Source organism: Suricata suricatta, chromosome 1 (assembly GCF_006229205.1).
Source record: "Suricata suricatta isolate VVHF042 chromosome 1, meerkat_22Aug2017_6uvM2_HiC, whole genome shotgun sequence".
Taxonomy (NCBI): Eukaryota; Metazoa; Chordata; class Mammalia; order Carnivora; family Herpestidae; genus Suricata; species Suricata suricatta.
In genome coordinates this window covers 69,001,684-69,024,457 of record NC_043700.1, presented here as the reverse complement: position 1 = coordinate 69,024,457, position 22,774 = coordinate 69,001,684, and the positions used below count along the sequence as shown (strand labels likewise).

The window sequence follows — 22,774 nt, the reverse complement described above, 5'->3', positions numbered from 1 at the left end:
TCAAAAAAGAGTTTTGGGATTGAGGTAAAATGGTGGGCTCATGGTAAGCAGCTGTCAGGGATGAAAATAGGTGTGAAGCAGATTTAAAAGCAGTTTCTCTTCAGATCATCTTCTTTCACACCATCTGATAAGTATCTTCATTCTTACGATAAAAATCTTTTATGGCATTAGTAGTTATAAAATGGGTGATATCAAATAGAACTATCTGAAAACATTTATTTCCGATTCAAAATGGAGCTTTATATTGTGTTTGTCATAAATCTACATACTGTCCTCTTCCAGATGACTATAATTACAAAGTAGAGCTTGCTTTAACATCTGATGGCAGGATGACAGAATGCTACCACCTTCTGTGGACATTCCATATGAACATACAAAAGGATAGATGTCATAGGAAATAAAAGACAGATGATATTGAGGTTTTCAGGAATCAAAAAGATGTTATCTTGTGTCTTATTTGCCATTTGAGAATATGCAACTGAGTATATTCACTGTTAGAGCAAAAGAATAAATTTTTTTACATATTAGTAAAAATGTTTTTGGAAATAAGAAATATAATACACATATAAAATATCTCCTTAAACTCCTTAAAATGAAGAACACTTTTTAGCTGATTCTAATCCAAACACATGAATCCTTCTTTACGTAGTCCCACCTCTCCCTGTGGTTTCCATGAACTATCTTTTCCAGGCTCTGTTCCTTTTAGTCCTTAAATCTGTTCTTCTGGCTTCTATGTGTCTGCCTCATCTTCACGTAGTGATAATTCCCCAAATTCTCATTCCCTGGATGAATCTGAAATCTCAAACTTAGATGAAGACCTCTTTTCTGAGTTCCAGATCAGTATTTTAATTGCCTTAGGAGTGTCTTTACTTTTGATCTTGCACTAGCCCTTCAAACTCAAAATGCCCTGAAAAAAAAATCTTAGTCCCAATCCCTATCCCTAACCCAATCTCAATCCCAGTTTCAGTTACTGCCTTTTCTATGATGCCATTTCAGAATCATTTTCTATCTCATTTCTTGTTGAGTAAATTCAACTGTTGACCCTGTTTCTATGGATTCCATATCTCCATCAATTCGTAAGTCTGCACCCTCCTTCCATCCCTGCTGCTTCATCCTTGTAACAGATCCTTCATCCTAGTAACAAATCCACTGTCTAGCCTAACTAATTTGTCTGATGCTGGTTCTCGGTCTTGCGATGCATCTGTTATCAGATGTCTTTTAAAAATAAAGATCTGAGGGATGCCTAGGTGGCTTAGTCAGTTAAGCTTCTGACTCTTGGTTTCAGCTCAGGTCATGATATCCTGGCTTTGTGGGTTCTAGCACCACATCTGGTTCTATGCTGGCAATGTGGAGCTTGCTTGGGATTCTCTAAATGCTTAAATTGCTAAATTTAATGCGCTAACTTGCTTCTAGATAGCCTACAGAATCAAATACAATTTCCATTATATGGCGTATAAAGTCCCTCAAAACTTGCCTGCAACCTTCCAGCCTCTGTTTTTGTTTGTTTTGTTTGACAGGTCATGGTGAACTTGTTTCCCGGTTCACTGACATATGACTGCACACACCACTGTGTATGTTTAAAGTATATAACATAAAGATTTGACTTACGTATATTGTGAAATCATGATCACAATAACTTAGTTGGGCTCCATCATTTCATACACATACAAAAATGGAGAAAAACTATGTCAACCATGTTGCATATCACATCTGCAAGTGGATCCACAAGTAAGACTTATTTTTCTTGTAACTGAAACTTTGTACGTTTGACTACCGATTCCTATTCCACCACATCCCCAGCCTCTTTTTCACCACCCCACACTCAGGTGCTTCTCAGGTGCATGAACTCTTTGTTACTGCCAAATATACCAAACATGTTTGCATATCCATGAATTTCAGGTTTTTTGCCCAAAATGTCTTTTATTCCTTTTTCATGGGAATAAAAAAAAAATGGGGTTGCCATCCCAGCTCTGCTGTTTACGAATTATGTATTTTGGAAAGGAATCAGCATCACTATCCACTTCCTACCTTGTATACATAACTGCTTTTCAATATTTTTCTCATGGTCATAATGAGCTCTCTGTGGAGAGTATGAGTTTAGTGCTGTTCCTGGTAATAACTGCTCTTTGACCTTGAATACTTATGCTACAGAAATTGACATGTTAAACTTTTAAATTAACTCTTATTTGCCTAAAGATTTTTTTCTGTTTTGCATTTCATAAATATACAGGTATGCACTTTACAGATTCATTCACATGGTACAGTAGGAAGCCTTACAATCACCACTCACATAGGCAAAAATCCCATCCATTCTACCATTTACAAGCTGCCTATTTTTGGCAACAATCTTTACCTCTCTGAACTTCAATTTCCTCTTTCTGTAAATCTTAATGTTATGAAGATTCGACATATAAGGCAGCTCCATAAATGGAAACTATTGGGATTAATTTTTAAGCTAATTTGAGAGAGAGAGAGATGAGCAGAGGAAGGGCAGAGAGAGAGATGGAGTGAGAGAAGCCCAAGCAGGCTCCATGTCATCAGTGCAGAGCCTGATGTGGTGCCTGATCTCACGAACTGTGAAATCATGACCTGAACTGAAATCGAGTTAGACATTTAAATGACCAAGGCACCCAGGCACACCTGCAACTATCGTCATTATTAATATGCCTTCTGTCATGGGTTATAAAGGCATTTGATTTTTAAGTTCCCTAAAAACAAGAACTCTTTCATGTGTCTTTACATCCCTGGTATCACGCTTGGTAAATAGTTTTAAAAAATCAGAAATATCAGTCAGATAGAACCTAAGGGCTATTTTATAATTTGTCATCACCTCTCCACTGAGTTTTCTTATATGTGGCTTAATATGAGATCTAAAAATCATTTAATTTGTATTTAATGCATTTATATAGAGTATAATCATAACTGATTTCCCCTTCATTTTATATTATAAAACAGAGGGTTAGAATTGGAAATACCGTTTTCAATCTGACAAAATAGCAATATTTCAAAAGTAAAGTTAAAGAGCTAAACGGCACCATTTCCAAAGCATCCTCTAATGATGTAGCAGGCCGGAGGGAAATCATCCTGTATTTCCCACTACTTTAAGTATCAGGGAATGCACTAAAGAGGAGGAGAAGCCAAAGGGGAAAGCCTGAACAGGCAGGAGATTTAAAGTATTTCCTAGCCTTGGTGATATTGGAGACTGGTGGGGGCAGGGGGGGGGGGAGGAGTGCGTGGGAGTGTGGGAGTCTGCACGTCCGCGCATTGGTTGTCTCTTTGTCTCTCAGTGGCAGTGTGTGTCTAGTTCAAAATCTCTCAGTTCCTGCTTCTCACAGCCTTGAGTTAAATTCTTCATGGGGAACTGGAGAGGGGCACTTTTAAATATTGGGGCCAATTTAGATGTCGGGAACACTGAAATGATGACGCAAATAGGAAAAAGCTGAAAGGAGTCTGATTTAATTGCTAATTAGGCTCCATTGAGTAAGAACATTAGGACACAAAGTCCTTACAATCCAGAAATGTTTAGTTCCTGGAACAGGGCAGACTTTCAATAATCTCGGAATTTGTAATCACTCAGGTGGCACTAGGCTCAGACTTACCTGCAATCATCTACAGAGAGAGAAAAATGGCTTTAGACTTAAAATGACTGTAGAAACAATGTAGCACAAATGGGTTTTAACATATTTATACAGCCGGTTTTAATATATTTATACAATAAGTATCATAACAATTGACTACATTAAAATATTACTGAAAAAATCCTACTGATTATTACAGGGTAAGTTTTTAAACTTTTAAAATGCTTTTGATGTCATATTTTGAAATATATTAAACAAAAAGAACTAAACAATCAAATTTTTAGAGCCGGGAAGGTTTTCAGAGGTTAATTAATCCAATCCGCCCTGTAACAGATCCCACTGTAATCCGTTCGCGATGTTCAACCACATGCGTCTACTGTGCTTTCTTCATAAAACATGAAAGTAGTCTGGCCTAGGAGAACACTGGCACTCAGGTCTTTCACATGCCTCTTTTCCCCTACATAGAAGGTCTGCTCTGTAGCTCCCACAGTGGAAACAGCGTGAGTCAAATCAGAACACTAGGGCGTGAGCCAATGTTTGATCATGAAGCAGTTCTGTGGCCTTGAGCAAGCCACTGTGTGTCTGCTGTCTTACCCTGTGAATGCGAAAATGCCTAATTTAGCTTCCTTGGGAGGGGACGCTGAAGATTGAAGGAAACACTGTATGTGCAAAGCCTTTCAGAAGAACTTACAAAATATGATACGAATAGAAACACACTGAAATGCACAATGAGAGCGCCAGGCCTCTGACTCCAGCTTTCCCCCATGACCACGTCTCCAGAGACAAAGTATCTTATGTTTTCTTCCCAAAGTAGTCGGAGTAGATGGGTGTGCCTTGGCTCAGGGAGGCCTGCAGGAGAAGCCCCGGAGTGCACCAGACCCACTCATATGTCCTACAGCTCCCTCCTCGTTGGCACTCACAGAGAAATCACGTTCTCTTGTCAAGTCTCATGCAAGGCTGGGCCATCATCCTTGAGGCAATCCCCACTCCCGGGCATTTTGCATTCTTAGGGTCTTTTCCTTTTTCTTTTACAGACTGTGATGCCATAAATACATCCATAGATATAGCTAGACTTTTGTAGCACTGACTTTTTAAAATAACTAGAAGAACCTCAACACTATTATTCTTTTCTAGAATGCTACATAATCCCATGTACCTTGAACTCTAGACAATATATTTAATGTTGAATGTGTGCTTAAGAAGATCATTCCTATTAGGACACAGTAGTGCCACAGGGACATGATGACAGGGTTGTACTTTCATAACAAAACTGAGTAAAGACTTAAAAAGAGAGGGACACCCGGGTGGCTCAGTCTGTTAAACATCTGACTTCGGCTTAGGTCATGATCTCAAAGTTTGTGGGTTTGAGCCCCATGTCAGGCTCTGTGCTGGCAGCTCAAAGCCTGGAGCCTGCTCCTCCCCCCACACTCTCTCTCAGAAATAAACAAACTTAAAAAAAAAAGAATTAAAAAGAGAACTACTGCTCAGCCTTCACTATTTTTAAAAACAATAATAATTACAGAGCACTCAATAATTCATTAGGCATTTCACAAACTGTCTTTTTTAATGTTTCTCATTTGGTACTTAATAGCATCAAACATTCATTAAAGCTCAAAACTATAGGGGACCCTAAAGTTCTTCCAGTCTAATCACCTTATCCAAATAGCAAATACCTTCTAAGACTCCTTCAGTGTATCACAAGGGTGAAAGGGTGATCAAAGTTGGATCAAAGAAAAACACATTTTACAATTAAGCTTGCATAACAAGAAGTCATGGCCAAAGCAACAATTTTGTTATCAACAAGCAGAATAAATGAGCTAAATGGACCTGAATCTGGAACATACCTGTAGGAGTTGGTGAATTCATAATCTAGAATCGCATTTGCTGTCACCACACCACTCAGTGCGTCCATGTGGAAGGCTTCCCCTCGGTTCCCAGAGAGAATAGAGTACTCAATGAGGCCATTCAACCCGCTGTCCAGGTCGGTAGCAAAAACCTGTGAGGAAGCAATTCTTCCATTAGATAAGGGTGTATATAATCTGCAATATGGGTTTAGGCTGTTTTTCAGACAAATGCACACTATGAAATAACTTCAGATTGTCAAACAGGCTCTAAAAACAATGGTCAAAGGAATAGCAGCAAATGGCTGAAGCTTACATTTATAATTTAGTAGGAAATGGGTGAGAAAACTTTTCTGCACGCTCATTCAAAGGATTTCCAAATAACTTTCAGTGGAAGTAACACATGTTTTGAACTATAATTTTAAGCAAGAGGAAAAAATACAGGGATACCTCAGAGTTATTGCGGGTTCAGTTCCAGACCACCAAAATAAAACAAATATTGTAACAAAGCAAGTCAAATGAATTTTTTGTTGCCAGTGCATATAAAAGTTATGTTTATACTCTACTGTAGTCTATTAAGTTCGCAATAGCATTATATATATATATATATATATATATATACAAAATGTGCATATCTTAATTTAAAAATACTTGATTGCTAAAAAATGCTAATCATCATCTGAGCTTTCAGGGAGTCTTGCTTCTGTGTTGATGGCTGCCGACTGACCAGGGTGTGGTGGCTGCTGAAGGCTGGGGTGGCTGTGGCAATTTCTTAAAATAAGACAATGAAATATGCCACATCCACTGACTCTTCCTTTTGTGAACAATTTCTCTGTAGCATGTGATGCTGTTTGATAGCATTTTACCCACAGGAGAACTTCTTTCAAAATTGGAGCCGGTCATCCCAAACCGCGCCCCTGCTTTATCAACTAAGTGTATGGAATATTCTAAATCCTTTGTTGTCTCAGCAGCCTTCACCAGGCAGAGACTTCATCTCAAGAAACCACTGATCACTATCACCAGAGCAGATATAATAAATAACGAAAAAGTGGGAATATTGCAGGAAGGACCGAACTGCGACACAAAGTGAGCAAATGCTGTTGGAAAAATGGCGCCAATAGACTTGCTTGATGTAGATTGCCATGAACCTTCAGTTGGTAAGAAAATTTGTATCTGTGAAGTATAATAAAGTATGATAAAACAAGGTACTGTACTTGAAAAACATCTAATTTGTTTGAATAGAGGATTTCCAGTACTATATTGTGATTTATGCCAGTACCAGAAATCAAAAGAAATCTCTGCAGAGGGACTGGTAGTCATTCATTTGCTGTTTTTCCTGCTTAAAGTATTGCCTGTAAAAAGGCCATATGTGGATTTTTAAAAATATTTTAATGAAAGTTTCATTTTATAAGGACTTTTAATTAATGAAGCAGCCTAGATTTCATGCTCACAAATTTAGATCCTGATCATTTATTTAGTAAATTATCAAAGTAATATTGAGGATGAAACAGAAGTTTTGCATCATTCTCCATGGAGATATATTATTTAGTCTGCATTACATTTTAATCACAAAACTAATCCTATTAGTGAATTCAAGATCTTATTTAAGAATAAGTTGACAGATTAATTAAAAATTGTTTCTACTTATTTTTATCCTCTGGGTCCCTCAGCTTTGGCCTGACCCCACCTCACATTTCCATCACCTCTCTCCTGAGTGACGGCACTGATGTCCTGATGGGAGTTCACTTCTAACTCCTTCCTCTCTCATTCTATCCTTCACACTGTTGCCAGATCTCAGGGGATCTTGAGTAGCCCAAGTGGGACATCAAGGACCTCATCAAGAGGGCGCCCAAGTCAGTTACTTGGTAAATAAAGGCAGCAAGACACAGTTCTTTCCAGATCACCAGGAAAAGAAATCCATCTGTATCTGGGCAGAATAAAACCCGTCATGTCCCCCAAGTGCTTAAAAGTGTTAGAGAGAGAAGGTCTCCCAGGAGGTATATCAGTTAGGGTTTTAGGATGCCAGCAGCACATATCTGCCAGGGCTAACTTAACTTAAGCCCCACTAAACAGGTATCACTGCGCAAGGTGACACAGATTGGAAAAGTGAAAAGTATCAGAAAGATAGTGTCCCATGGCATCTGGGTGACTCAGTTAAGCATCTGACTCTTGATTTTGGCTCAGGTCATGATCACAGGGTTGGGGGATCGAGTCTCATGTCGGGCTCCATGCTGAGCTTGGAGTCTATGGAAGATTCTCTCTGCAGCTCCCCGCCAATCATGTGCTCGCTCACTCCCTCTCTCTCAAATAAAAGTTTAAAAAATACATTTAAAAAAAGATAGTGTCCGGGTGAAGGTCAAGAACCTGGGCTACTCTGGGGGCAGATGCATTGAGTTGTTTCCACCAAGGGTAAGTCAGCTCTACTGTGCTTCTGTGCTGGGGTCTTACCACTCAAGATTCAAATTCTAGGGAGAGAGAGTCTATATGAGACTGAGGCAGACAACATCACCTTTGACAGGGGACAGGGGACAGGTCACTACCTTGGCTGACAATCTCACCAACATTGCATCTGAGGGATAGGCACTTCCTAAGGTAAATTCGTGGGGCTGTGACCAAAAGAAGGAAGGCTAGGCAGTGTGCTGACAAAAGCAAGAACTACCACAAGGCTAAAACTACAGAGCCTTCTACATTATTTCTCTAAACAGAAACACAGGGAAACAGTGGCTCTGTTTTCCTGAAAAAGCCAAATGCTCTGAAAATGTGAAGAACAAAGTTCACTGTATCTGTCCCTGACTCAGTCTCCTGGAAGTCTGACCTACTCTGAGACACAGGTGGGTCAGGCTCTCTCCCACTTGTTATACCTGGGCTTAAAAGGTGTCTTCACCTTCTTGAATCCCACACTGAGTAATCCAGCTCTATCCAAGTCAGCATGCATGACAAAGAAGTTCAAGGCAGCAATGTCCCAGGGCAGGGGCCCTCTTTGACAAACCAGGCTGCACAGTGGCTCTGGAGACGCCTGTCATCCCCACTAAACAGGTATCACTGCGCAAGGTGACACAGATTGGAAAAGCGAATGCCCTCTTCTTCAACATCTCAGTCATGGCTGAAGCCAAAGTAAAGACATAGCACTTGTGGGACAGGCTGGTGACTGCTGTCATACAAAAGAAATCTTCAAAGATAGCAGAGGAAATTGTGGGGTACAGAGTTAAGACTCCTAGACTCCTGAGATTGCACTGGTCTTGTCTGTACCAACAGAGCGGCACATGTGCATCTGGAACTGAACTGGAAGTCAAACAAAGGTGTCTCTGAATATGCAGGTGAAGGTAGCTACATAGCAGAGCACTGTGGGAGGTCTTCTCCACCAAAGGTACTAACCTATCATCTAGCCTCCTGACCCCACCTACCCAGAGAGAAAGGGGTGTTATCATCACTAGGTGCTGGATGGACCACAGTAGTGGGGTTACAAAGGCCAAAGGGAACACCTGAGTATGCCACTGTGGGGAGGGAGGTTTATCCTGATTTTCCCATGCAGGTTCCCAGGGGGTTGTGCATTTCCTAACATCCAGGTTCTTGAGTACAACACAATAATTCAACTATGAAGGGAAAGGTAAAACTGGGTACTAGACCTGAAGCAGGGAGAGAGACTTCCAAGGATGAGTGGGTTTTAGAGCCTGAACAAGACTACATTAACAACAGATGATCTTTTTCATGGCCTGGCCTTTTTTTTCTGAGATGAAGTTAGGTTGGAAACAGCAGATCTGTGCCTTTCACATGAAATGTCTGCATATTTCAAACCCAGGGAGCTTTCCCATACATCTACATCTGTGCTTCAGTCCACGCTCCTCTGGCTGCAGCTCCTCCCTGGCAAGGACCTGCTCACCCTTGAAGACCAAACGCAAGTATCCTTCTTCTGTGAAGCCTTATGTTGTTTCTCCAGGAAAGACTTTGTGTCTATTCTTTTCTCTCATGACATGAAATAGGCACTTCTATTTAACATTAATAATGTGCCTTTAAATGATATACTTTTCTGACTTCCCCACAAAATTGTACACGTGGCAAGATAAGCTGATTTTTGCACCCTGTAGACTCCCTGCTGGTGCTGGACAGAGTCCCCAGGGAAGGCAGCTGGGCATTAACTGAGCACGGGATGAAGAGAGGAAGAAGTGTGAACTCGGACACTCCAAACTTCAGACTTCCTTCAACCTAAGTTTTCATCTGGTTCATCAAACATTTTATATGCCCTGGAAACATTTCATTGATGTCCTAGAAAAGGCTCTAGATATTTTGATGTACACTGACAATAATTCACACACATTCACACATCCACAAAATGCATTTCTGTTACCTGTATGATATGAGCATTGGAGAAATGGCCTTCAGGCACTGATATTTGGTACATGCTCTGCTCAAAGCATGGTAAGTTATCATTCACATCTTGGATCAAGACTGCTACTTTGCTGAAGGTTCTATGCCCCCTACTTTCCGCTAAAATGATGAGTTGTACTTCATTTCTGACTTCAAAGTCCAGAAACTTGGGTTCTTTCACAGTGAGTTCTCCTATTTTTATTTCAAGGGAGAAAAAAATAAAAGAAAATAATGTTGTAGTTAATTACTTAAAAAGTTCCAAATCACCTTTGACTCAAATGCTTGCATGATCACCTGTTCCTGAAAGTATCCCACTGGCTGGCCTCTCTTCCCTCCCGACTGGGGTCATTGTGAAAAAAAAAGTTGAGACTGTGTGGATATTTGCAAGGTTCAAACACGAGGAGGGAAAGAAACTATGAAATAGCTGAAATGTGGGAGCTGTCTCTTAAATCACCCTTCTCTCTCCATATTTAGTCCATCGTCATGCCTGCAAAGTTAACCTTTGAGACATCTCTTGAATCCACCCTCCATCTTTGCTGCTGCTGCCTTCCTCCAAGCCACTGGTATTTCCCATCGTGTCCTTTGCTTTAATGGTCCCGTGAGATCTCTCACCTGGTCTCCCTATTCATCCAGTTCCCATTCTAAACTGAATAATAAAAATGGACACTGTCATTGTGCGACATAAACCCCTTCCATGCCTATCCACAGTGATTATGACTGAGCTCAGCATTTTTAACCTCCATAGGATCAACTTGCTCAGCACTTGCCTCCCTAAGGAGTCTCCTTCATGCCATTCCCCACCTTACTCTCCCTGCTCTGCTCAGAACTCTCATTAATGTCTGTTCCTCAACTTCTCATTTGAGAGTTGCCATGCATGCTTTTCCATTTGTCTGACACGGTCCCCACTTCTGTGCTTCCTCAGGGATCTTTCCAGCCCAGCCAGCTCTGTATGTTCCATCACTGTGGTCAGCCTGCAACAGACTCTCAGGGAGTTCCTGCATTTACAGTGCTCCCCTATTCCAGTCTGGTTACTCCTCTTGGTTTAGAAGCTCACAAGGTAAGGAGGGTTGTCTGTCTCTTGCACCAACCATCATATCCCCAGTACCTAGCTCAGGGTCTGGCCTACAGAAGGCACTCAGTAATATATGTTAACCCTAACCAGGTCAGGGAAACTGACTCTTGAGAGTTATACCTTGTACAAGTTTCTTCCCCAAAGTAAGAAACTTTTTATCTAATGAGCACTGATTTGGAGTTTGAGACACCTACAAAAATAAGCATAAATCCTAGCCCTGGCTATTGAGTTTAGGTAAATTACCTAGCTCTACCACCAGTAAGTGATTCAGGTTCCATGGAGCTGAGTCTCCTCTTCTGTAAAACGGGGATATCAATAATGACTTTATGGGATTGTTAGAGAAGTAATCAAGTGCATATTTAGAATGTTCCTTTGTAGGAACATGAAATAGATTCCAGTGTCCTACCCATGTTTCTCATTCCTACCATCATCAGGTATAGACTTAATATCTATAAAAGGTCTCAATTTAGAAAGAAAACATTTAATAGCCATGGACTATTTGAAGTTCTATCTTCAGGTGAAAGAAGCTGTACTGTTTCTGGAAATATGGTCTGGAAGCCACAGTTCTTACTGTTCTATTGAACCCAGTTTCCCTAGACAATCAACCTAGTCCTAGAAAACTTCAGGCTCTTATGTATTTACCTGGATGTTAATGGGAATCATACCTTGTTCTAGCATGATAACTTTGGTATTGAGAGGGTTTTTTGGGGCAGGGGGAGTTTTATAGTTTCTATTCTCTTATTAAGAAAAATTAAATATATTCTATATGAGTGACTCACTGTATTACAAAATTTGAAATTTCACAAATTTACTTTTATTTATTGTCATCAGTTATCAATTCAGAAAACCAAATTATTTTTAAAAACCACCAATGCCCCATGAGAGAAAATTTAGGGTAGATATGACTGTTGGCAGCTGGAAAAATCATGAAGATGCATTTTTGATGAGCTGATAATGAAAGACGCGGGTCTTCAGAAACCTCTGTGAAACAAGGGCTGAGCCCGCATCCCCAAATGGCCGAGGACCCCCAGACTGAGGCAGGCCCAAAGCACTCTTCCAGCACTCTGTCTCCACCAAGCAGAGCACTTAGCTTGCTATCGCGTTCTGTTACTATTAGCAAAAATATAAAAAATAAATAAAGTAGAAATGCAACACTAAATTGCCAGTGTCACTTAATAAAAAGTGTGCCAATTATAGCACAGATCAAAGTGAATTTTTTAATAAAACGCTTGTGTTTAGGCTTTGATAATTGGAATTCTGCACTTGGAATGGATCTGCAGTTCTAATGCTTTCTTTGCTTGGTTCTTATTTTTGGCATAATAATTGGCATATGCTGTGAACATTGTGTAAGTAGGAAAGGCAACAGCCAGTCTGTGAGATGACTCAGGGCTGGCACACCTACCAGACCCGCCTTTGCCTCAGATGATGGATGCATTGTCTTCTAAGAGATATCAAGCATTTACTGTCACCAGGGAGATGCAAGAACACTGAGCTCTCATTCCAGGCAGAAGTCCACGTTTTCCTTACAGTAAAAGGCTCGTGGATACCAACTTCATGTTCATTTTTATGTGTTAGTGTGCCAGGGATATAACAATGTGAGAATGAAAGCACAGTAACATTTTCTTTCTGATATATGTACACATGGGGCTTCTGCCCAAGTTGTAAAATGCATATTAAAATGAGATTAAGATTATTCAAATGCTAAATGCTCAAGAGTTTAATCAGGTTACTTCAATCCATTACAAACTGTGCACGTGCATATGTATAGACCCAAAGCAGAATGTGATAAATATTTATGTCATCCAAGAACTTTTAAACTATCTCCTGCTAAAACTGCATCCTTGAAACATTGCGAGTTTGATCATTTTTGTTTTATGTTAATGCACCAAATCATGGATGAAGACTACCATTTGTTATTTACATACACAATGTTAGTAAAACTTCAAAATTCTTGCTGGTTTAGAGAGTGAGTAGTAGATGTTTTTCAGCTAAAGTGACAAGGAGTTTGAATATAAAAGTGAACTTTGGTTTGTGACTACGAACCAGGACAAACAGTGGCACAGACAGATAGAAAACAGTTCTCATCAAGGATCCTTCTTGTCATAACATAGTAAATCAGTAACTAATAAAATGGTTTACTCATATTTTTACCCTTAATAAGAGTAACCATAACCTTAGAGATCTTTATCAATTTCTCATACACACCAGTTTTCTATTTTAACTGATATATGGGTTAAAATACATACATATTATAAAAGCTCTATTAGGCAACTTAACACATAAGTTTGAAGACTATGTGACAAAGGTGGCTTGCTGGATGAATTTAATATCATGATAAAAGGTTTTTAAAAAGGCACAACTAAAATGCTTGATAAAGTAAGTGTGTGTGTGTGTGTGTGTGTGTGTGTGTGTGTGTTGAACTGCATTATTGAGTTGGTTAAAGCAGTAAGTAATTGTCAGAAGACAAAAAAATTAACTGAAAACAGTAATCCAGGGAGGGAAGCAAGCACTAAAAGCCCATTTTTATTCCAAGGGTCTCTAATAACACAACTTTCTTCCTTGAGATTCATCTCTGATACCCCCACAGTGTAAGAAAAGCAAGGGAAGAACCGACCCCAAAAGGTGAAGAGTCTAATGGGAAACCTGGAATAAAGCTGTGAACTCAAAGGCTACCTATGATCCTGGTGGATGATCAATATTTAAAAGAAAAAAACAAGTTAAGAACAGAAGCACAGAAACCTGCTTTTCTAGACTTTGGTGTTGGATGGAAGGGAGAAAAAGCCTCTGCTATGAATTAATTAATCTTAGCACGATTTATGGTAGCCATACTTTCACAGCTATATATTTATAATACTCTCAATAATTAAATTTAGGCTAGTCTCTGCCTGGTGACCTACCCAGGCAATTTGCAGAAGGAAAACAAACCCTCTCTAATGGGCACAAATTCAATCTGGTCTTCAAAGAAGCCTCAAAGAAAAAGTTTCAAGGACAATGAGCAGCTCACAATTAATGAATATAAAAATCACAGAGAAATAAGGCACCACAAATGAGGGCTAGCAAATCCACGAAAACATGAATAAATCATCAAGGATTTAAGATGCTGGAATTACTGGACACTGAATATGTAACTTTTACATATGTTTAAATATATTTTTTAAAAAAACATTAAGGGATGGCTCAGTTGGTTAAGTGACTGACTTTGGCTCAGGTCATGATGTCACGATTCATGAGTTCAAGCCCCTCATCGGGCTCTGTGCTGACAGCTCAGAGCCTGGAGCCTGCTTCAGATTCTGTATCTCCCTTTCTCTCTGTCCCACCCCCCCCCCCACTCATGCTCTGTCTCTCTCTCAAAAATAAATAAACATTAAAAAAAGAGAGTCTCTTTCAAAAAAAACCTTTGAAACTTGAGCAAGGAATACGAAATTACTTTCTTATAGGTTTTCCAGTTACAGAATGAATGAATCACAGGGATAAAAGATACAGATCAGGGGATATAGTCAATAATATTATAATCACAGTGTATGGTGACAGATGGTAGCAACACTTGTGGTGAGTGAAGCATAACCTATAGACTTGTCAAATCACTGTGTTGTCCCTGAAACTAAGATAACACTGTGTGTCAACTAAACTTAGATTTAAAAAATTAATTTTTATTTATTTTTGAGAGAGAGAGAGAGAGAGAGCGCAGGGGATGGGCAGAGAGAGAGAGGGAGACACAGGCTCCAGGCTCTGAGCTGTCAACACAGAGCCTGATGTGGGGCTCAAACCCACACACCATGAGATTATGACAGGAGCCTGAGTCAGATGCTTAGCCAAGTGATCCACCCAGGATCCCAACTATTCTTTGATTTTTAAAAAAGAGATTAGTCTTTTGCAAGACCAGGAATTGTTGACAAAAAAAAAAAAAAACCCAAGAGAACTTCTGGAAACAAAAAATACAGTTCTCTAGATTGAAGAGAAAGGAACAAGGAGATAAAAATATGAAAGATAGATGTAGGAGAGAGAGTCTGGCTCAATACTTGTCCAACTAGAGTTCCCCCAAAAAGATACAAATCAATGGTATTTAGATCAACAGCCGACTTCTTAAGGCAACAATTAGGAGCCAGAGGACTGTAGGATAATATCTTAAATGTGGTGAGAGAATATAACTGTGAATTTAGAATTCTAAGACCAGCAAAAATATCTTTGAAGAACAAGAATTAAACAAATTCTTAAACAAAATCTGACAGACTCTCACTATAGGATGTACTTTGGGCAGAAAAGATGAAAGCAGAGGAAAGTCTGAGATGTAAGAAAGAACAGTTAGCAAAGAAGAAGATAAATCTGTTTAAAAATATTCATCATGTCTAATTTAAAAGAAAGAACTAAAATTATAGCCCATGGAAACATAAATTGAAACAGGGATATTTGGAGATAAAGAATTCTAAGTTTCTTGAATTTTTCAGGTGCAAGATACTGATTAACGTTAGACAGCAATTACATATGTTAAAACAGCCAAGCTAACCACTAAAAGAAGATAAATAGCTATATAACTCCAGTGAACACAGGGAGGAATGGTCATTTTCAGGTAATGATTTTGTATGTTAAATGTTCAGAAAAATATTAGAATCAATAAGAGTTTACAGGTTTGCTGGGTACTAAATTAAAACATAAAAACAAATTTTAAATATACCTAATAGCACTGTCATAAAAATCAGTTTTCCATTTACTTTAGCAAGAAAAAGTATAAAGGACTTAGACTAAATCTAACAAAAGCCATTCATTCCTGCCAGAAAAAATTTAAAACTTTATTAAAATAGATTCAGGAATAAATGGACGTGATTTTATATGTCATCCCTGAATTAGAAGATAATACCATCAAGATATAGGTTTTCCCCAAACTGATGTTTAGAATTAATACAATTCCAATAAAATATTCTAGCAACCTAAATATGTTGATGGATGAATGGATAAAGAAAATGTAGTCTATACATACAATGGAAGATTATTCAGTCTTAACAAAGAAGAAAATCCCACCATATGTGACAATATGGATGGACCCTGTAAAAATTAGGTTAAGTCACAGAAAGATATATATTGCGTGATTCCACTTATATGAGGTATCTAAAATAGTCAAATTCCTGGAGGCAAGGAGTAGATTTGTAGCTGCTGGTTGCCATGGCAGAGGGGCAGTGGGGAGTTGCTGCTCAGTGGGTATGCAAGATGCATAAGCTCTAGGTATCTGCTAGATTATGCTGTGCCAATAGTTAGCAATACTGTATTGTACACTTAAAATTTTTACTAAAGTGATAAAAATAGAGTTAAAAAAAGAGTTTACCACAGTTTAAAAAAAGAGAGAGCGAGAAATTTTGGTAGGTGATTATTTACTATACTATATCACTGCACAGGGCTTTGTGAAGAGACTACTTTGGCTTGATGACTTAATTACTTAAATTCTAGACTGGGGCTATGCAACTGTTTTGGACATTTCCTCTGCTAACTAGAGTGAGGTTTCACCTGACATCTAACGTGCACGCCATGATTACATGAGTTCAATGCATGAAAGGTGTAGATAGCTCTTATATCGCCCAAAGACTTATGAATAAATCTTCTTTCCTTGGAAAAAAAATCCCTATAGGCTTGTATGTGTGTGTGTTTGTGTATACATATGCTTGTGTGTGTGTGTGTGAAAACTTGGCAAGTGGGCACAATGATGTATATTAGAGCAAAGGGCCAAGAACAGCTAATATAATCATGAAGAACAGGAGGATGGGGTTGCTTCCTTGGTGTGAAAACTGATCAGAAAGCCTATGTGATTAAGGGATGTGGTAGTGGTGTGTGGATAGATGAGATGCATGCAAAGGAGTCAAGGAGCCGCTAAAGAGTCGTGGAAAAATAACGCATGACCATGAGGGGACTGCCTTTGGAATAACTGGTAATTCTCTTTTAAAAGAAGAAGAAAAAGGAAAAGATAATTATCCCTAATGCATGCAAAACATGAAAATCAATTCTAGATGCACCACAGATATAAACATGAAACACAGGGAAACTATAAACATTTTAAAAGATTACAACATATCCACGACCTCTGGATAGGAAAGAGTTTCTTCACTTACAAAATGGGAAAATCATAAAGTAAAAGACTGATTGATTCTAACTAATTAAAAGAAACATGTGCCAGTAAGAGAGTGAAAGACAGGTCACAAACTAAAAATTTTCAACAAAAAACAGACAAAGGAGGCACCTAGGTGGCTCAGTTGGTTTAAGCCTCTGACTCTTGGTTTTGGCTCTCAGGCCATGATCTCACGGTTCCTGTGCTGACAGCATAGAACCCGCTTGGGATTCTCTGTCTCCCTCTCTCTCTGCCCCTTCCCTGCTCGCTCCCAAAATAAATAAACATCAAAAAAAAAGCAAAGGACAAATGCTAATAAAATATATTAAAAATCTCTATGCTTCAGAAAGAAAAATGCTTCCAGTAGAAAAATAGCAAAGTATATCAATCTGCACTTTTCATATGGGAGAAAACAGGAATGGCTAATAAATTATGGAAAATGCTCAGATTCATTAGTAATACAGAAATGTAAATTACGACCCCAGCGAGATACCACTTCACACCTGCCAGGCTGGCAAGGGAATGTAGGACAGAACAACGGTGATCACCCTCTCTCAGCGCTGGGGGAACGTAAAGCGGGACAAGCAATTCACAGAACAATCTGGCATGATCTGTAATGCCAAACATACGCATCCTCTGATGGACATGCCCAGCCTAGACTCTGGGGCCTAGAGAACCCCTTACGTATGTGCCAGAGGACATGCACGAGGTGGCTCCTAACAGCACTTGTCATTGTATCCCCACACAGGAAAACCTCCCTGTCCATCAGCGGTGGAATGGATAAATAAGTTGTGACATAGACGTACAACTGAAAGCCACAAAGAAATGAAAATGAAAGAAACCCATCTGCACACAGTACATGAAGAATTCTAATTTTGAATAAGAAGAATCAAATTCCAATAAAATACATATGCTATGAATCCACTTATAAAAATTCAAAAATAAGCAAGTGCATCTACTGTAAGTCACAGGAGAATGATTATCCCTGACATTAGTCAGCCTGGACATTAGTCAGCCTGGAGCAGTGGAGAGAAAGAATGCAACCAGAAATGAGCTCAGAGGAGCATGGATGATAAGGGCTGTGTTCCATTTTATGACCTCAGTTGCAGGTACTTATCATTCTCTGCTACTCCTCTTTAACATGTGAATAATGGTTTATGCACTATGAGTCACAGTAAAAATTCTGAGCAAAAGAAATCAAGTCATAGAAGAGAGTACGTTAGCATGAGTCTATTACGAAGTTCCAAGCAAGGTAAAATGAAATAACACATTGTTTAGGAATTCAAAGTCAGTGGGGAAAATATAATGAAAAAAAAAGGCAGTGGTCAATATCAAGTTCAGATTACTGTTTATAGATTATCTCGGATAGAGGAAGAGAGATGTGAGAGGGAAGGGACACAAGAGGGACTCCTGAGGTTCTACCAATGTCTCCTCTCTGGAGATAGGTGACAAGTACATGCTCATTAAATAGTTTGATATGTTTTAGCATGTCATCTTATAGCTGTTTCACAGAAAAATCTTAAAATAAATTTCAACATAAACAAATATTTAATTGAAAAGTAAAGAGTTATCTGTGGATGACTTCTTTGGACTAACTGTAGGCATATTTTACCTGAATTCTCAAGAGAGACTCTAGAAAAAAATAGGGCCAGGCCTGGGCCATATTAGGGGTGAGGTGGCAGAAGGATGTGGGTAACCTGGGAAAATGTGCAATCTCTGCTACTCTCCTTCTTCCTAAACGTTCTAAGCTCAGTTCCTGTCCTAGAGCTTAAGATACCCAGACTACTAGAGACACCTGGGTGACTCAGTCAGTTAAACACCCGACATTGGCTCAGGTCATGATTACATGGTTTGTGAGTTTGAGCCCCGTGTCAGGCTCTGTGCTGACATCTCAGAGCCTGGAGCCTGCTTCAGATTCTGTGTTCTCCCTCTCTCTATGCCCCTCACCTGTTCATACTATGTCTCTCTCTCTCTCTCTCTCTCTCTCTCTCTCACACTCAAAAATAAATATTTAAAAATTTATTTTTTTAATGTTTTTATTTATTTTTGATAGAGAGAGAGCATGAGAGGGGGAGGGGCAGAGAGAGAAGGAGACAGAATCTGAAGCAGGCTCCAGGCTCTGAGCTAGCTGTCAGCACAGAGCCTGACACGGGGCTCGAACCCATGAATGTGAGATCTGACCTGAGCTGAAGTCGGAGCCTTAACTGACTGAGCCATCCAGGCACCCCTCAAAAATAAATATTAAAAAAAAAATTTTAAAGATACCTACACTACTAGAAGATTAAGGCTTGGTGATGTTCACAGATGACCCCCCAACAGAGAAGGTGCTTCCTGCATGATCCTTGAACCAAACAATGGGGTGAAGAGATGAAGAGCTAATAGGCTACCTCAGGAAGGCTGCCGACCAAAGGTGGTGTGGACCAAAAAGTTGTAACACTCCCTGGGACGAGAAGGCATTTGCTTAAGAAAAAACCCCCTCTCAATTCTTCCCATGTGCATGTAGTACAGATTAAATAAAGCAGTTGTATGGTAATATAGAAATTATTAAAAACATTCTTCTTGAGGTTTGACAATGTAGCAGTAGATATGTATCTACTACATAGTTGTTAGTCAAAAAGTATGTTTCAAATAATCAATTGGTATTCATTTAAAACACAATAAAGGTCCTATTAAAGCTAAATCTAATACATGCTGTATTTGGAAGTAATTTCTCTACCACCACATAGAAACCTTTCCAGCTGTCCTTTTTTGTTGCATTGTTGACATTCAGTGGTGAATTAGAAGAATCTCGTGGTGAAAATGCCCTACGGCTAGACACGTGTGGTTATTTTCAATCCAAACTCAATATTGATGGTCTCCCTACTAAGTCTCCCATTGTTCCAAAAAGATGAATCAATTATAAGTAGAAACCAATTTGTCTTCGAAAATTCAAAGGGTAGGCTAGATACTTCCTGATTTGTGAATATGAAGAACAGGATTGTTAGCAAGTACATGTAAATAAATAAGTGGCCTTGATTTCTCACAATTTCTCATCAGCCACCATAAAAAAAACTGTGTCTTATTTACCTTTTCAATTATTTTCCTCTAATGTTTCCACCTTTCAAATTTTGCAAAAATTTGTAATTTGCAAATTTCTGCAAAAATTCCTTTGCAGAATTATTTCTTATTAGTAATATTAAATGGAGAAGGAAATAAAATTATTACAGGAAACAGAAGGATTACCTGAGTTGGAGCACAGGGAAAAAACTCCATCTTCGTTTCCACTAAAAATGGAATATTTAATGCTGTCTTGTATTAGGTCTGGAGCAACAGCTTTTACAGTCACAATAGAAGTACCTGCAAAAAATTGGTTTGAAAAAAAGAATTTTAGGAAAAGAATATTTCAGGGAAAAAAAGAGCAAACACCAGGTACTTATTATTTGCTTACTACGTTTTCATTTGTTCATTCAATAATTAGTCATTGAGTTTTCAATAAGCTAGATCCCATGCCAGGTGGTAGAGACAGAGTGATAAGTTAGAAAAGACTCTATCTCATCGTGATTATTAACTAAAGGAAGGAGACAGACAATAAACTATTAAACAAATAGATTTCAGTGTGCTAAGTTCCCTGGAAAAATAAACAAGATAATGTGACAGAAAACACTTTTTTTTTAGTGGGAAAGGCAGACATATGACATTTCAAATGATAAGAACAGACTGATCACCAGCATGAAAGCAAACACTGAGGGAGGCAGTGGAACCATTGGTATGATTAGAACTGGGATTTCACTGAAAGGGTCTCAAGAATCCATTTGGGCCCCAAGTTAGCACCTTGCTGTCTTCATGTATCATAGCTTATGCTCTTTGCTGCTTCTGTTTTATTTCCTTTCTAGGCTATCTGTCCTCCTCTTTTAACTGCCATCCTTTTAGTTTTTTTTAATTATGATTTTATTTAATCAACTTTACTAAGGTAAATACAATAATATACACATATTTTAAGTATACTGTTATGTAAGTTTTAACAACTATATGCACCTGTGTGACTACCATCACGATCAAGATGTAGAATATTTCTATCACTCCAAAAAATTCCCTTGTGACTTTCTGCAGCCACTTTCCTCTTACTTCTAGTGCTAGACAATCACTGATTTATTACTTTGTTTTGCCCCTAAAATTTCATACACATACAATGTATACATCATCTGTTTTCCTTGATTGGAATCATTTTTGGGGAATCAAATACGTTATTCTGTGTATGAATAGTTCATTCCATTTTGTTGTATATTGTACTAAATGGGCATACCACAATGTGTTGATCCATTTTTTATATATGGGTGTTTGGACTGTTTTTAGTTTGGAGCTATTTTGAATAAAGTTGCTGTAAACATCCATGTAACAGTGTTTGTGTGGACACATGTTTTCATTCCTCAAGGGTTAACACATACAGTGAATGTATGTTTAACATAATAAAAAACTGCCCCACTATTTTCCAAAATGATGCTATACCATTTTACATTCCTGCTAGCAACTTTTAATAATTCTAGTTGCTCCATATCCACTTGTGTTGTCAGTCTTCCTAATTTTAATCCTTCTAATGGATGTGTGGTAGTATCTCATTGTGGTTCTAATTCTAATTTTCCTGATGTCTGATGATGTGAATCTTCTCATGTGCTTATTGGAACAAGAAGAAAACTGAAAGGGAACATTTGAGAAGAACACAGGTGCTGACCTGGTGTCAGAGAGGAGCACAGAGCAGGGATCATCAATTCAGATGCCTTTGGTAAAAGTAAGAGCATGGACAAATGAAGAAGCCAGATGGGTGGAAAAAGCCAGAGACTGCCTGATGTACCTGAAACACTCAGCTTCAACTCATCACTGCCAGCACGGAAGGGAAAGCAGGCTTCAGGAAGCTTTAAATTCTGGTCAAGAGAAGCTCAAAAATTCATATTTGTTTTCATGTGAAATATCCCAATTCATAAATGTCAGAAAGTAATTTAATTTAGGGGAAAAACTTAAGGCATCACATGAGTTGAACAAAACACAGCTGTGGCCTGACTAAAGTTCTGAGTCTGCTCATTTACCATCCCTGACAGACAAGACAATCTCTCCTTTTTGTTATCAGCCCTTCTGGCACCTAGATTGCAGTACTTATTTTTCATCCGTGGACTTGTACTTAAACACTTGAAGACCAATCTCATCTTTCTACTAAATTGGACTTAATTCCATGAGAACACAGGAGGTTTTCTATCTGTGTCCCACATATTTCTGCAACTCAAGATTACTTTTGCCTCTAAAATTTCATATACTTGAAAATCATGGAGTGCCTATTTTCTTATGCATAGCATACCTTTTTGAGAATCAATATTGTTCCCTATATCAAAAATTTGTCCATTTGTAAATAATAGGTTCCTGGTAAATATGGGAAGAAAGGTGGTAACAGAAGAGAAAGAGGAAGTATGAGATGGAGATGTTCATCGAAGTGTTCTAGCCTGAGAAGCCAGAAGAATACTTTTCTGCCTATAGGACTCTTCTTAACCAACAGCATAATGTTTTTTTAACATAATGCTAACACACACACACACACACACACACACACACACACACACACACACACCACTCGCTGTTATAAGACAATATCTGACAGTGGGATTTGCAGTAGTTAAAAAAAAATACCACCTATTCAAGACCTTTGTTGGGCTTCCTCATTGACTTCTGTGAAGGCCCCAGGGAACAAGCTTGGAAGCCATCTTGCTCGAAGGTACAGTTAAAACAATCCCTACACCAGGCCAAATCAATAGATATGCTTTTTTTCCCCTGGATACTTCAAAGGCTTTCACCAAAAAGAAGA

General features: G+C 38.8%; 1 protein-coding gene across 1 annotated transcript in view; it reads right to left on the bottom strand.

Annotated features, from left to right (window-relative positions):
- Window positions 1–22,774, bottom strand: part of DCHS2 (dachsous cadherin-related 2) — a 130,631-nt gene that overhangs the window by 19,196 nt on the left and 88,661 nt on the right. Inside the window, 3 exon segments of the mRNA XM_029950767.1 lie at window positions 5,423–5,574; window positions 9,765–9,976; window positions 20,170–20,283. Coding sequence (XP_029806627.1) covers window positions 5,423–5,574; window positions 9,765–9,976; window positions 20,170–20,283 — 478 coding nt within the window.